Source organism: Oncorhynchus masou, chromosome 28 (genome assembly GCF_036934945.1).
Source record: "Oncorhynchus masou masou isolate Uvic2021 chromosome 28, UVic_Omas_1.1, whole genome shotgun sequence".
In the NCBI taxonomy this organism is placed as follows: Eukaryota; Metazoa; Chordata; class Actinopteri; order Salmoniformes; family Salmonidae; genus Oncorhynchus; species Oncorhynchus masou.
The window spans coordinates 3,378,521-3,395,043 of record NC_088239.1 but is presented as its reverse complement, the minus strand read 5'-3'; the positions used below and the strand labels follow the sequence as shown (position 1 = coordinate 3,395,043).

The 16,523-nt window shown below is 46.0% G+C and overlaps 1 protein-coding gene across 1 annotated transcript in view; it reads left to right on the top strand.

Annotated features, from left to right (window-relative positions):
- The window catches only part of si:ch211-161h7.4 (serine/arginine repetitive matrix protein 2), a 66,456-nt gene that overhangs the window by 33,992 nt on the left and 15,941 nt on the right, over positions 1 to 16,523 (top strand). The window contains exons 10-12 of the mRNA XM_064941135.1: positions 987 to 1,604; positions 1,747 to 2,509; positions 11,507 to 11,577. Of these exons, the coding sequence (XP_064797207.1) occupies positions 987 to 1,604; positions 1,747 to 2,509; positions 11,507 to 11,577 (1,452 nt within the window). The remainder of the gene's footprint in view (positions 1 to 986; positions 1,605 to 1,746; positions 2,510 to 11,506; positions 11,578 to 16,523) is intronic.

Here is a 16,523-nt window from a genome sequence, read left to right as displayed (position 1 = left end):
TCAAGACCAGACTACGGTTTGCAACTGCGCATGGGGACAAAGATCGTACTTTTTGAAGAAATGTCCTCTATACTAATGAAGCAAAAATAGAACTGTTTGGCCATAATGACCATCATAATGTTTGGAGGAAAAAGGGGGAGGCTTGTAAGCCGAAGAACACCATTCCAACCGTGAAGCACGGGGGTGGCAACATCATTTTGTGGGGGTGCTATGCTGCAGGAGGGACTAGTGCACTTCACAAAATAGATGGAATCATGAGGTAGGAAAATTAGGTGGATATCTTGAAGCAACATCTCAAGACATCAGTCAGGAAGTTAAAGCTTTGTCCATTTGGAAGACCCATTTGCAACCATGACCCATAGCATACTTCCAAAGTTGTTGCAAAATGACTTAAGGACAACAAAGTCAATGCATTAGAGTGGCCATTACAAAACAAACCCTGACCTCAATCCTATAGAAAATTAGAAAACAAAACTGAAAAAGCGTGTGTGAGCAAGGAGGTCTAGAAACCTAACTCAGTTACACCAGCTCTGTCAGGAGGAATGGGCCAAAATTCACCCAACTTATTGTGGGAATCTTGTGGAAGGCTACCCAAATCGTTTGACCCGAGTTAAACAATTAAAAGGCAATGCTACCAAATAGTAATTGCGTGTATGTAAACTTCTTACCCACAACTTCTGATGAAAGAAATAAAAGCTGAAATAAATCATTCTCTCTACTCTATTATTCTGACATTTTACATTATTAAAATAAAGTGGTGATCCTAACTGACCTAAAACAGGGAATTTTTACTAGGATTAAATGTCAGGAATTGTGAAAAACTGAGTTTAACTGTATTTGACTAAGGTGTATGTAAACTTCCGACTTTGACTGTATGTTTTGCTCTCAACAATAAAAACAACAAAATAAAAATATTCACACAAAAAATCAATGGAAAAATGTAGTGCACATAAAAATCTAGGCTAGATGTTGTCTTTCCTCCACAGTTCTACAGTTGGCACCGACAGGACAGAGACGAGTCAAGGTCCCAGCCAATCGTAAAGCCAAGGAGGTCGGCCCCTCCCCTACAGGTGAGGCTGACTCCTCCCAGGCCGGCCGGCTAACCCAGTTAGCAGGGAAGAGGAAGAGGATCAAGCCTGGTCCCTGGTGGCTCACCAGCCCTTTCAACACACAGGTCACAGAGACAGTCAACACACACACAGCAAACAAGTACAAACACAATAACAAGAAAACAAAAACCAAACCAGCAAGATATTCCTCTGTGGAGTCAGGGCAAGAGGAGGGGACATCAAGACCCTTGTTTAATCAGAACGCAAAGAAGAAACCCTCGTCCAATCAAACAGCAGAAAATAAACCTTTGTCCAATCAGACCACAGAAAATAAACCCTGGTCCAATCAGACTGCAGAGCATAAAGCAGAGAAGCCCAAGAGGGGCAGAACTAAGAAGCAAAAGACGACCAGTAGAGAGGAGCCAGCGAGGCCTGAAGGTCAGAGAGAAGAGGAGGAGGCTGAGGCCTCTATGGCAGAGCAGCAGGAGGAGCAACAGGAGCTGGGGGGGCTCAGTCCCATGCCCAGCCCTCTCAGACAGCATACACTCACCCCAAGTAAGGCTTCATACTAACACCACCCATTTGCTTCAAGTGGATATAGCTCACTCATAAATCAAATTTAGTAAAATACAAAATATGTACTCTGTCATCTCAAACAGCTGTTATTTAAATATGTGGTGATTTTGTCTCTTCTCAGGTGAGAAGGTGTTTGACTGGATCTATACCCGCCCTCCCAAGTGTAAACCCCAGAGTGACATTACCCCCCACTCTGCTACCGTTATCCCCAGCAGGAGTGATGCCTACCCCACTACCGTTACCCCCAGCAGGCAGTGGCGTCAGGCCATGGAGGCTCCAGAGAAACGCAGCAGGAGGAGGAAAGCTCCAGGGAACTGGTGGGTCACCAACAACCCCCCAGAGAACGCTGACAGCACCTCTTCATTCCCTCAACAACCCCAGCCTTACCCCAAAAAACCTTCACCCCCTCAACCACATCCGAACCCAAAAACTCGCAAGGTGGAGAGAGGTAAGTTCCTTGGACCCCCTCAGAATGGCAACACAGCTTCCTCAACTCGACCTGGAGGAGTTCAGACCCCGCTGAAGAGGAAGCACCTCTCCGCCCCCAAGACGGTCAAGCGCTCTCTGGCCACCATTGGCGCGGTCTTCTCCTCGGGCACAGGAGCGCTCCCGGTGGCCACGGTCAGAAGCAGCACGTGGCAGGCTTTGGGGAGGAAAACGCTATTCCCTAGAGCGCCTGAGGAGCAGTCAGCCCAGAGCCCCAGCATCGGCCTCAGCTCTGGGCCAGCTAATGACCCCACCCAGGACCCAACCAGTGATAGGAACTTCAGCCCTGTGGATCTGAGTGCCAGTACTGTCTGCATAGAGCCTGTTGGACAGCTGGGGAAAAAGAAGACCATACACCGAGACTTCTCCCAAAGCAACAACCGACTCTCAGACAACACGTAAGTACACTCCCAAATACTACTTACTTCTGACTGTTGCTTCTCAACACGCTACTTTTGACTGTTGCTTCTCTACATGTTACTTCTGACTGTTGCTTCTTGTCGTGTCTTTGGCTATGCCGGATTAAGTGATATGACATGCTATTCTATAAAATCCTTTCTCCGTAATTAATATTACCTGATTGAGCTAATCATGTAAATGTAATTAACTAGAAAGTCAGGGCACAACAAAATAATGTTTATAGAGCTGTTATCTTCCGAATAAACTCAACCTCTTGATACTCCCCATCCCGGATCCGGGATCGTGAATAAAGCCTCAGGCTCATTAGCATAACGCAACGTTAACGATTTCTGAAAATTGCAAATAAAATGAAAATAATGCGCCTGCTCTCAAGCTTAGCCTTTTCTTAACAACACTGTCATCTCAGATTTTCAAAATATGCTTTTGAACCATAGCAATTCACTAATTTGTGTAAGAGTATGCTAAGCTAGTTTAGCATTTTGAGTAGCATTTAGCACGCAACATTTTCACAAAAACCAGATAACCAAATAAATAAAATCATTTACCTTTGAAGAGCTTCGGATGTTTTCAATGAGGAGACTCTCAGTTACATAGCAAATGTTCAGTTTTTCCTGAAAGAATCTTTGTGTAGGAGAAATCGCTCCGTTTTGTACATCACATTTGGCTACCGAAACGAACCGAAAATTCAGTCACCAACAACGTCAAACTTTTTCCGAATTAACTCCATAATATCGACCGAAACATGGCAAACGTTGTTTGGAATCAATCCTCAAAGTGTTTTTTCACATATCTCTTCATTGATATATCGTTCGTGGAAGACTGCTTTCTTCTCTGAATTCCATGGAAAAATACTTGCAGCTGAGGTTTGCGCACCAATTTCGGCGCAGGACACCGGGCGGACACCTGGTAAATGTGGTCTCTTATGGTCAATCTTCCAATGATATGCCTACAAATACGTAACAATGCTGCAGACACCTTGGGGAAACGACAGAAAGGGCAGGCTCATTCCTCTCGCATTCACAGCCATCTAAGGAGACAATGGAAAACGGAGCCTCAAAAATCCTGCTGATTTCCTGGATGCTGTTTCATCTTGGTTTTGCCTGTAGCTCACGTTCTAGGGCACACACAGAGAATATCTTTGCAGTTCTGGAAACGTCAGAGTGTTTTCTTTCCAAAGCTATCAATTATATGCATAGTCGAGCATCTTTTTGTGACAAAATATCGCACTTAAAACGGGCACGTCTTTTTATCCAAAAATGAAATAGCGCCCCCATAGCATCAAGAGGTTAAAGACCTAGTAATATTTTACATCTATAGCAGTCAATATTAATCGTCACCTTATTTCAGTCTCATCTGAAAGTTGTAAATTCTTGGTTATCTTCACGAACCCTGGCTAACAAGTTGAATCAGCAATACAGAATAATTTAATTATTATTTAATTATTTATTTACTAAATACCTAACTAATCACACAGAATTACATATACAATCATATTAATCATACCTTAATTACAAATGATGTCATAAAGGAAAACGTCCCAACCGTGCGAAACAGATATGACAGCTTGTTACACAAAGGAAAAGGGTCTGGGTTTGAGTGAAAGAGTGGGAAGACTGAGGGACAAAGGAAGAAGCTGTGCTATCGTAAATACAGTATCTTATGCATTCTAAATTACCGCCCATTTGGAAAAGGAAAATGCAATAAATATTTACTCTGAGCTGCGCTTCGGTAGTTTGGTGGTAGATGGAAGGCCGTGTTGCCCAACCGAGTCCTTTGTCCTTTGAAGAATGTCTCTGGTGGTAAATTGGTTACGTTGTAGTAACATCGTTCTGTGGTAGACGGGATACTCTGTCTCTGTTCTTTCCTGGCCCACGTTTGCAGCTGCTGTTGCTAACTCAACGGCTAGGAGGTATCACTTCTGTAGTGAATAAGAGTTCAAAGTTCATACCATTTGCAACCAAAGCTCACGCTGAGGTTGGCTTAGTTCTGTAGTTGACATGTTAGTCCTTTTAACACAGAGGCTGCAGACCTCACGTACTTTGAACAGGAGGTTACATTTTCGTCAAGGCTTTATAATATAGTGGAGCGAGAAGGGTGTGTTTGAAAAGTTGTGTAACCCATGTCCCTTCACAGGGGTGGGCCACTGATTGAGCAGAGCCCTAACCTTATGAAAACCCAAATCTCTCATTTGGAAGATAAAATTACATTTCATCTCTTCACCAATAATTTTATATTCAAACATTTAAATTGAACAACAACTCTATGTGAAACCGATAACTACAATGTGCAGACTTTCCACTGTAGAGTTTGTCATCTTATCTTTGATGAGAATGTCTCAGATGACAAGCAAACTGACATCATATTCATTAAGTACCACCGCATATGTTCAATTGGTCGGATTACCAGAATATAGTTCATTTCCCCCCCACCTTCTGATGTTCCCAGAATCTCTGTTAACCAAGGGATTTTTGGAATGTCACATCAGTAGGGTAGCGAGGCGAAAAGGGGGGGAAGAGGTATTTATGACTGTCATAAACCTACCCCCAGGCCAACGTGGTGACACGAATACAGTGGGACAAGATCTCCCACTTAAAAAGATGAGGCCTGTAATTTTCATCATAGGTACACTTCAACTATGACAGACAAAATGAGAAGAAAGAAAATCCAGAAAATCACTTTGTAGGATTTTTAAAGAATTTATTTGCAAATTATGGTGGAAAATAAGTATTTGGTCACCTACAAACAAGCAAGATTTCTGGCTCTCACAGACCTGTAACTTCTTCTTTAACCTCTTCGTGTTAGGGGGCAGTATTTTAATTTTTGGGTAAAAAAAACGTTCCCGTTTTAAACGGGAAAAGATGTCAGGAAAAGATGCTAGAATATGCATATAATTGGATAGAAAACACTCTAACGTTTCCAAAACTGTAAAGATAGTGTCTGTGAGTATAACAGAACTGATGTTGCAGGCGAAAGCCTGAGAAAAATCCAATCCGGAAGTGCCCCAGGTTTTCAATGACTCGTTCCAATGACTCCCTATATGGCTGTGAATGTACCATCAACGAGCTTACGCTTTCTACATATTCCCCAAGGTGTCTACAGGATTGTGATGTAGTTTTACACATTTCTGTTGAAGAATAGCCGTATGGGGGCACATTGAGTAAGTGGTCACATGGCTCGCGTAAAATGCAGAGGTAGCCATTACTCCAATCGGTCCGAGAGAAAAAGGAATTGTCCCGACGGATATATTATCGAATAGATATTAGAAAAACACCTTGAGGATGGATTCTAAACAATGTTTGCCATGTTTCTGTCGATATTATGGAGCTATTTTGGAATATTTTTCGGCGTTGTGGTGACCGCAATTTCCGGGTGATTTCTCAGCCAAACGTGAAGAACAAACGGAGCTATTTCGCCTACAAAAAATAATACTTTGGGATAAAATGAACTTTGGCTGTCTACCTGGGAGTCTCGTGAGTGAAAACATCCGAAGTTCAGCAAAGGTAAACGATTTAATTTGATTGCTTTTCTGATTTCCGTGACAAGTTTGCCTGCTGCTAGCAAGGCATAATGCTATGCTAGGCTATGATACACTTACACAAATGCTTGTCTAGCGTTGGCTGTAAAGCATATTTTGAAAATCTGAGATGACGGGGTGATTAACAAAAGGCTAAGCTGTGTTCCAATATATTTAACTTGTGATTTTCATGAATAGGAAGATTTTCTAGGAAGATTTATGTTCGTTGCATTATGCTAATTAGTGTCAGATGATGATAACGGTCCCGTTCACGGGCTGGGCATCTACAGGTTAAGAAGCTCCTCTGTCCTCCACTCGTTACCTGTATTAATGGCACCTGTTTGAACTTGTTATCAGTATAAAAGACACCTGTCCACAACCTCAAACAGTCACACTCCAAACTCCACTATGGCCAAGACCAAAGAGCTGTCAAAGGACACCAGAAACAAAATTGTAGACCTGCACCAGGCTGGGAAGACTGAATCTGCAATAGGTAAGCAGCTTGGTTTGAAGAAATCAACTGTGGGAGCAATTATAAGGAAATGGAAGACATACAAGACCACTGATAATCTCCCTCGTACTGGGGCTCCACGCAAGATCTCACCCCGTGGGGTCAAAATGATCACAAGAACGGTGAGCAAAAATCCCAGAACCACACGGGGGGACCTAGTGAATGACCTGCAGAGAGCTGGGCCCAAAGTAACAAAGCCTACCATCAGTAACACACTACGCCGCCAGGGACTCAAATCCTGCAGTGCCAGACGTGTCCCCCTGCTTAAGCCAGTACATGTCCAGGCCCTTCTGAAGTTTGCTGGAGAGCATTTGGATGATCCAGAAGAAGATTGTGAGAATGTCATATGGTCAGATGAAACCAAAATATAACTTTTTGGTAAAAACTCAACTTGTCGTGTTTGGAGGACAAAGAATGCTGAGTTGCATCCAAAGAACACCATACCTACTGTGAAGCATGGGGGTGGAAACATCATGCTTTGGGGCTGTTTTTCTGCAAAGGGACCAGGACGACTGATCCGTGTAATGGAAAGAATGAATGGGGGCATGTATCGTGAGATTTTGAGTGAAAACCTCCTTCCATCAGCAAGGGCATTGAAGATGAAACGTGGCTGGGTCTTTCAGCATGACAATGATCCCAAACACACTGCCCGGGCAATGAAGGAGTGGCTTCATAAGAAGCATTTCAAGGTCCTGGAGTGGCCTAGCCAGTCTCCAGATCTCAACCCCTCAACCCCTCAAGCCGATTAATCAGTATAGTTTTTTTTTTTTACCTTTATTTAACCAGGCAAGTCAGTTAAGAACAAATTCTTATTTTCAATGACGGCCTAGGAACAGTGGGTTAACTGCCTGTTCAGGGGCAGAACGACAGATTTGTACCTTGTCAGCTCGGGGGTTTGAACTTGCAACCTTCCGGTTACTAGTCCAACGCTCTAACCGCTAGGCTAGGCTAGGCTACCCTGCCTCTACCCTGTCATCCAATAATCGTTATCGGCGTTGAAAAATCATAATCGGTCGACCTCTTGTTAGTTCTAACTGTTGCTTCTCAACATCTTTTACTTCTGATTGTTGCTTCTAAACACTGTTTTCATTGTATTTTACCTTTATTTAACTAGGCAAGTCCGTTAAAACCTCTTAGAGATCGGGCTACTTTTTCAACATTCTGTTAAAAATCGCGCAACATTTCAACGTCCTGCTACTCATGCCAGGAATATAGTATATGCATGTGATTAGTATGTGTGCATAGAAAACACTCTGAAGTTGCTAGAACTGGTTCAATGGTGTCTGTGACTATAACAGAACGAGTTCCGTGGTCAAAATCGCAAGGAAACCTGATCACAAAATCGACGGAGAAAAAATCAATCCACCAGTCTATGTATTGTCTATTGGAAGGAAAAATACTTAAGGGTGAGATTACAGTTCCTACAGCTTCCACACGATGTCGCCAGTGTTGTGATTTCGATTCCACTAAATCCTTGGTCATCTGAGTAATAGCCACATCCGGTTTTCAGGTCCACAGCTGTGAAAAATGGAACCGGAAAAGTTGGCTACGTTTTTCAAACTTTTGCCTATTGTATACAGATCGCTCCGTGATCAATTTGATCGTTTATTAACAAAGTTGGATTACAGAAGTAGTTTGAAGTGTTTTGTCAAAGTTTATAGGCAACTTTTTTAATTAAAAAAAATAACGTTGCGTTTAAAAACGGTGTTTTCCCTGGATCTGACGGTCTTCATAAATGGACATTTTGGGTATACAAGGACCGATTTAATCGAAAAAAAAGACCCAATTGTGATGTTTATGGGACATATAGGAGTGCCAACAAAGAAGCTCGTCAAAGGTAATGAATGTTTTATATTTTATTTTTGCGTTTTGTGTAGCGCCGGCTATACCTTCTGGTATTTCGGGGTGTTGCATGCTATCAGATAATAGCTTCTCATGCTTTCGCCGAAAAGCATTTTACAACTCTGACTCGTTGGCTAGATTCACAACGAGTGTAGCTTGAATTGAGTACCCTGCATGTGAGTTTTAATTAACGAGTGCTATTAGCATTTGGTGTAGCGCATTTGCATTTATTGTTGGCAAGGTGGGACGCTAGCGTGTCGGGTGGGCCAGAGAGGTTAAGAACAAATTCTTATTTTCAATGACGGTCTAACCACAACTGCCTTGTTCAGGGGCAGAACGATAGATTTTTACCCTGTTCAGCTCGGGGATTCGATATTGCAACCTTTCGGTGACAAGTCCAACACTCTAACCACTAGGCTACCTGCCGCCCCAGGACATCGCTTTGTGCACGGGGGCATTGTCATGGTAAAACAGGAAAGGGCCTTCTCCAAACTGTTGCCACAAAGTTGGAAGCACAGAATCATCTAGAATGTCATTGTACGCTGTAGCGTTAAGATTCACTGGAACTAAGGGGGTTAGCCCGAACTATGAAAAACAGCCCCAGGCCATTATTCCTCCCCCACCACACTTTACAGTTTGCACTATGCATTGGGACAGGTAGCGTCCTCCTGGCATCCGCCAGATGGTGAAGCGTGATTCATCACTCCAGAGAGCACGTTCCACTGCTCCAGAGTCCAATTTTATACACAACGGGTGTGGCTGAAATAGCCGATTCCACCAACGGGTGTGGCTGAAATAGCCGATTCCACCAACGGGTGTGGCTGAAATAGCCGATTCCACCAACGGGTGTGGCTGAAATAGCCGATTCCACCAACGGGTGTGGCTGAAATAGACAGATCCACCAACGGGTGTGGCTGAAATAGCCGATTCCACCAACGGGTGTGGCTGAAATAGCCGATTCCACCAACGGGTGTGGCTGAAATAGTCGATTCCACCAACGGGTGTGGCTGAAATAGCCAGATCCACCAACGGGTGTGGCTGAAATAGCCGATTCCACCAACGGGTGTGGCTGAAATAGACAGATCCACCAACGGGTGTGGCTGAAATAGCCGATTCCACCAACGGGTGTGGCTGAAATAGCCGATTCCACCAACGGGTGTGGCTGAAATAGCCGATTCCACCAACGGGTGTGGCTGAAATAGTCGATTCCACCAACGGGTGTGGCTGAAATAGCCAGATCCACCAACGGGTGTGGCTGAAATAGACAGATCCACCAACGGGTGTGGCTGAAATAGCCAGATCCACCAACGGGTGTGGCTGAAATAGCCAGATCCACCAACGGGTGTGGCTGAAATAGTCGATTCCACCAACGGGTGTGGCTGAAATAGCCAGATCCACCAACGGGTGTGGCTGAAATAGCCGATTCCACCAACGGGTGTGGCTGAAATAGCCAGATCCACCAACGGGTGTGGCTGAAATAGCCGATTCCACCAACGGGTGTGGCTGAAATAGTCGATTCCACCAACGGGTGTGGCTGAAATAGACAGATCCACCAACGGGTGTGGCTGAAATAGTCGATTCCACCAACGGGTGTGGCTGAAATAGACAGATCCACCAACGGGTGTGGCTGAAATAGTCGATTCCACCAACGGGTGTGGCTGAAATAGACAGATCCACCAACGGGTGTGGCTGAAATAGTCGATTCCACCAACGGGTGTGGCTGAAATAGACAGATCCACCAACGGGTGTGGCTGAAATAGTCGATTCCACCAACGGGTGTGGCTGAAATAGACAGATCCACCAACGGGTGTGGCTGAAATAGACAGATCCACCAACGGGTGTGGCTGAAATAGACAGATCCACCAACGGGTGTGGCTGAAATAGTCGATTCCACCAACGGGTGTGGCTGAAATAGACAGATCCACCAACGGGTGTGGCTGAAATAGACAGATCCACCAACGGGTGTGGCTGAAATAGACAGATCCACCAACGGGTGTGGCTGAAATAGACAGATCCACCAACGGGTGTGGCTGAAATAGCCGATTCCACCAACGGGTGTGGCTGAAATAGTCGATTCCACCAACGGGTGTGGCTGAAATAGCCCATTCCACCAACGGGTGTGGCTGAAATAGCCGATTCCACCAACGGGTGTGGCTGAAATAGTCGATTCCACCAACGGGTGTGGCTGAAATAGCCAGATCCACCAACGGGTGTGGCTGAAATAGTCGATTCCACCAACGGGTGTGGCTGAAATAGCCAGATCCACCAACGGGTGTGGCTGAAATAGTCGATTCCACCAACGGGTGTGGCTGGAATCGTCGATTCCACCAACGGGTGTGGCTGAAATAGCCAGATCCACCAACGGGTGTGGCTGAAATAGTCGATTCCACCAACGGGTGTGGCTGAAATAGCCAGATCCACCAACGGGTGTGGCTGAAATAGTCGATTCCACCAACGGGTGTGGCTGAAATAGTCGATTCCACCAACGGGTGTGGCTGAAATAGTCGATTCCACCAACGGGTGTGGCTGAAATAGACAGATCCACCAACGGGTGTGGCTGAAATAGTCGATTCCACCAACGGGTGTGGCTGAAATAGCCAGATCCACCAACGGGTGTGGCTGAAATAGCCGATTCCACCAACCTCACTGAGCTCGAGCCGTTTTGCAAGGAGGAATGGGAAAGAATTTCAGTCTCTCGATGTGCAAAACTGATAGAGACATACCCCAAGCGACTTACAGCTGTAATCGCAGCAAAAGGTGGCGCTACAAAGTATTAACTTAAGGGGGCTGAATAATTTTGCATGCACAATTTTTCAGTTTTTGATTTGTTAAAAAAGTTTGAAATATCCAATAAATGTCATTCCACTTCATGATTGTGTCCCACTTGTTGTTTATTCTTCACAAAAAAATACAGTTTTATATCTTTATGTTTGAAGCCTGAAATGTGGCAAAAGGTCGCAAAGTTCAAGGGGGTCGAATACTTTCGCAAGGCACTGTATATGTATATATATGGTGTATTTCTGACTGTTGCTTCTCTTCTAAACAACGTTATGAGTGACTGTTGTCCAGCATGACACTGTCAGGACATCCATTCCTTTTTGTCAACAGGTTAAAAGGGTTCAGAAGCGGACCGTCTTCCATGATTGAACTGGAGGATTATGAAGAGAATGACGACATCTGTAAGTACGGAGCCTTGAGCCTATGGAGCCTATTGTCCTATGGAGCCTATTGTCCTATGGAGCCTGTTGTCCTATGGAGCCTTTTGTCCTAACCTAGTGTGTCCTATAGAGCCTGTTGTCCTAACCTAGTGTGTCCTATGGAGCCTATTGTCCTATGGAGTCTATTGTCCTAACCTAGTGTGTCCTATGGAGCCTGTTGTCCTATGGAGCCTGTTGTCCTAACCTAGTGTGTCCTATGGAGCCTGTTGTCCTAACCTAGTGTGTCCTATGGAGCCTGTTGTCCTATGGAGCCTATTGTCCTATGGAGCCTATTGTCCTATGGAGCCTATTGTCCTATGGAGCCTGTTGTCCTAACCTAGTGTGTCCTATGGAGCCTGTTGTCCTAACCTAGTGTGTCCTATGGAGCCTGTTGTCCTAACCTAGTGTGTCCTATGGAGCCTATTGTCCTATGGAGCCTGTTGTCCTAACCTAGTGTGTCCTATGGAGCCTATTGTCCTAACCTAGTGTGTCCTATGGAGCCTGTTGTCCTAACCTAGTGTGTCCTATGGAGCCTGTTGTCCTAACCTAGTGTGTCCTATGGAGCCTGTTGTCCTATGGAGCCTGTTGTCCTAACCTAGTGTGTCCTATGGAGCCTGTTATCCTTACCTAGTGTGTCCTATGGAGCCTGTTGTCCTATGGAGCCTGTTGTCCTAACCTAGTGTGTCCTATGCAGCCTGTTGTCCTATGGAGCCTGTTGTCCTAACCTAGTGTGTCCTATGGAGCCTGTTGTCCTATGGAGCCTGTTGTCCTAACCTAGTATGTCCTATGGAGCCTGTTATCCTAACCTAGTGTGTCCTATGGAGCCTGTTGTCCTAACCTAGTGTGTCCTATGGAGCCTGTTGTCCTAACCTAGTGTGTCCTATGGAGCCTGTTATCCTAACCTAGTGTGTCCTATGGAGCCTGTTGTCCTATGGAGCCTGTTGTCCTAACCTAGTGTGTCCTATGGAGCCTGTTATCCTAACCTAGTGTGTCCTATGGAGCCTGTTGTCCTTTGGAGCCTGTTGTCCTAACCTAGTGTGTCCTATGGAGCCTGTTGTCCTATGGAGCCTGTTGTCCTAACCTAGTGTGTCCTATGGAGCCTGTTATCCTAACCTAGTGTGTCCTATGGAGCCTGTTGTCCTAACCTAGTGTGTCATATGGAGCCTGTTGTCCTATGGAGCCTGTTGTCCTAACCTAGTGTGTCCTATGGAGCCTGTTGTCCTAACCTAGTGTGTCCTATGGAGCCTGTTGTCCTAACCTAGTGTGTCCTATGGAGCCTGTTGTCCTAACCTAGTGTGTCCTATGGAGCCTGTTGTCCTAACCTAGTGTGTCCTATGGAGCCTATTGTCCTAACCTAGTGTGTCCTATGGAGCCTGTTGTCCTAACCTAGTGTGTCCTATGGAGCCTGTTGTCCTAACCTAGTGTGTCCTATGGAGCCTGTTGTCCTATGGAGCCTGTTGTCCTAACCTAGTGTGTCCTATGGAGCCTGTTATCCTTACCTAGTGTGTCCTATGGAGCCTGTTGTCCTATGGAGCCTGTTGTCCTAACCTAGTGTGTCCTATGCAGCCTGTTGTCCTATGGAGCCTGTTGTCCTAACCTAGTGTGTCCTATGGAGCCTGTTGTCCTATGGAGCCTGTTGTCCTAACCTAGTATGTCCTATGGAGCCTGTTATCCTAACCTAGTGTGTCCTATGGAGCCTGTTGTCCTAACCTAGTGTGTCCTATGGAGCCTGTTGTCCTAACCTAGTGTGTCCTATGGAGCCTGTTATCCTAACCTAGTGTGTCCTATGGAGCCTGTTGTCCTATGGAGCCTGTTGTCCTAACCTAGTGTGTCCTATGGAGCCTGTTATCCTAACCTAGTGTGTCCTATGGAGCCTGTTGTCCTTTGGAGCCTGTTGTCCTAACCTAGTGTGTCCTATGGAGCCTGTTGTCCTATGGAGCCTGTTGTCCTAACCTAGTGTGTCCTATGGAGCCTGTTATCCTAACCTAGTGTGTCCTATGGAGCCTGTTGTCCTAACCTAGTGTGTCATATGGAGCCTGTTGTCCTATGGAGCCTGTTGTCCTAACCTAGTGTGTCCTATGGAGCCTGTTGTCCTAACCTAGTGTGTCCTATGGAGCCTGTTGTCCTAACCTAGTGTGTCCTATGGAGCCTGTTGTCCTAACCTAGTGTGTCCTATGGAGCCTGTTGTCCTATGGAGCCTGTAGTCCTAACCTAGTGTGTCCTATGGAGCCTGTTGTCCTAACCTAGTGTGTCCTATGGAGCCTATTGTCCTAACCTAGTGTGTCCTATGGAGCCTATTGTCCTAACCTAGTGTGTCCTATGGAGCCTGTTGTCCTAACCTAGTGTGTCCTATGGAGCCTGTTATCCGAGCCTGTTGTCCTATGGAGCCTGTTGTCCTAACCTAGTGTTTCCTATGGAGCCTGTTGTCCTAACCTAGTGTGTCCTATGGAGCCTGTTGTCCTATGGAGCCTGTTGTCCTAACCTAGTGTGTCCTATGGAGCCTGTTATCCTTACCTAGTGTGTCCTATGGAGCCTGTTGTCCTATGGAGCCTGTTGTCCTAACCTAGTGTGTCCTATGGAGCCTGTTGTCCTATGGAGCCTGTTGTCCTAACCTAGTGTGTCCTATGGAGCCTGTTGTCCTATGGAGCCTGTTGTCCTAACCTAGTATGTCCTATGGAGCCTGTTATCCTAACCTAGTGTGTCCTATGGAGCCTGTTGTCCTAACCTAGTGTGTCCTATGGAGCCTGTTGTCCTAACCTAGTGTGTCCTATGGAGCCTGTTGTCCTAACCTAGTGTGTCCTATGGAGCCTGTTGTCCTAACCTAGTGTGTCCTATGGAGCCTGTTATCCTAACCTAGTGTGTCCTATGGAGCCTGTTGTCCTAACCTAGTGTGTCCTATGGAGCCTGTTGTCCTATGGAGCCTGTTGTCCTAACCTAGTGTTTCCTATGGAGCCTGTTGTCCTAACCTAGTGTGTCCTATGGAGCCTGTTGTCCTAACCTAGTGTGTCCTATGGAGCCTGTTATCCTAACCTAGTGTGTCCTATGGAGCCTGTTGTCCTAACCTAGTGTGTCCTATGGAGCCTGTTGTCCTAACCTAGTGTGTCCTATGGAGCCTGTTGTCCTAACCTAGTGTGTCCTATGGAGCCTGTTGTCCTATGGAGCCTGTTGTCCTAACCTAGTGTGTCCTATGGAGCCTGTTATCCTTACCTAGTGTGTCCTATGGAGCCTGTTGTCCTATGGAGCCTGTTGTCCTAACCTAGTGTGTCCTATGCAGCCTGTTGTCCTATGGAGCCTGTTGTCCTAACCTAGTGTGTCCTATGGAGCCTATTGTCCTAACCTAGTGTGTCCTATGGAGCCTATTGTCCTAACCTAGTGTGTCCTATGGAGCCTGTTGTCCTAACCTAGTGTGTCCTATGGAGCCTGTTATCCGAGCCTGTTGTCCTATGGAGCCTGTTGTCCTAACCTAGTGTGTCCTATGGAGCCTGTTGTCCTAACCTAGTGTGTCCTATGGAGCCTGTTGTCCTAACCTAGTGTGTCCTATGGAGCCTGTTGTCCTAACCTAGTGTGTCCTATGGAGCCTGTTGTCCTAACCTAGTGTGTCCTATGGAGCCTGTTGTCCTAACCTAATGTGTCCTATGGAGCCTGTTGTCCTAACCTAGTGTTTCCTATGGAGCCTGTTGTCCTAACCTAGTGTGTCCTATGGAGCCTGTTGTCCTAACCTAGTGTGTCCTATGGAGCCTGTTGTCCTAACCTAGTGTGTCCTATGGAGCCTGTTGTCCTATGGAGCCTGTTGTCCTAACCTAGTGTGTCCTATGGAGCCTGTTGTCCTATGGAGCCTGTTGTCCTAACCTAGTGTGTCCTATGGAGCCTGTTGTCCTAACCTAGTGTGTCCTATGGAGCCTGTTGTCCTAACCTAGTGTGTCCTATGGAGCCTGTTATCCTAACCTAGTGTGTCCTATGGAGCCTGTTGTCCTAACCTAGTGTGTCCTATGGAGCCTGTTGTCCTATGGAGCCTGTTGTCCTAACCTAGTGTGTCCTATGGAGCCTGTTATCCTAACCTAGTGTGTCCTATGGAGCCTGTTGTCCTAACCTAGTGTGTCATATGGAGCCTGTTGTCCTATGGAGCCTGTTGTCCTAACCTAGTGTGTCCTATGGAGCCTGTTGTCCTAACCTAGTGTGTCCTATGGAGCCTGTTGTCCTAACCTAGTGTGTCCTATGGAGCCTGTTGTCCTAACCTAGTGTGTCCTATGGAGCCTGTTGTCCTATGGAGCCTGTAGTCCTAACCTAGTGTGTCCTATGGAGCCTGTTGTCCTAACCTAGTGTGTCCTATGGAGCCTATTGTCCTAACCTAGTGTGTCCTATGGAGCCTATTGTCCTAACCTAGTGTGTCCTATGGAGCCTGTTGTCCTAACCTAGTGTGTCCTATGGAGCCTGTTATCCGAGCCTGTTGTCCTATGGAGCCTGTTGTCCTAACCTAGTGTTTCCTATGGAGCCTGTTGTCCTAACCTAGTGTGTCCTATGGAGCCTGTTGTCCTATGGAGCCTGTTGTCCTAACCTAGTGTGTCCTATGGAGCCTGTTATCCTTACCTAGTGTGTCCTATGGAGCCTGTTGTCCTATGGAGCCTGTTGTCCTAACCTAGTGTGTCCTATGGAGCCTGTTGTCCTATGGAGCCTGTTGTCCTAACCTAGTGTGTCCTATGGAGCCTGTTGTCCTATGGAGCCTGTTGTCCTAACCTAGTATGTCCTATGGAGCCTGTTATCCTAACCTAGTGTGTCCTATGGAGCCTGTTGTCCTAACCTAGTGTGTCCTATGGAGCCTGTTGTCCTAACCTAGTGTGTCCTATGGAGCCTGTTATCCTAACCTAGTGTGTCCTATGGAGCCTGTTGTCCTATGGAGCCTGTTGTCCTAACCTAATGTGTCCTATGGA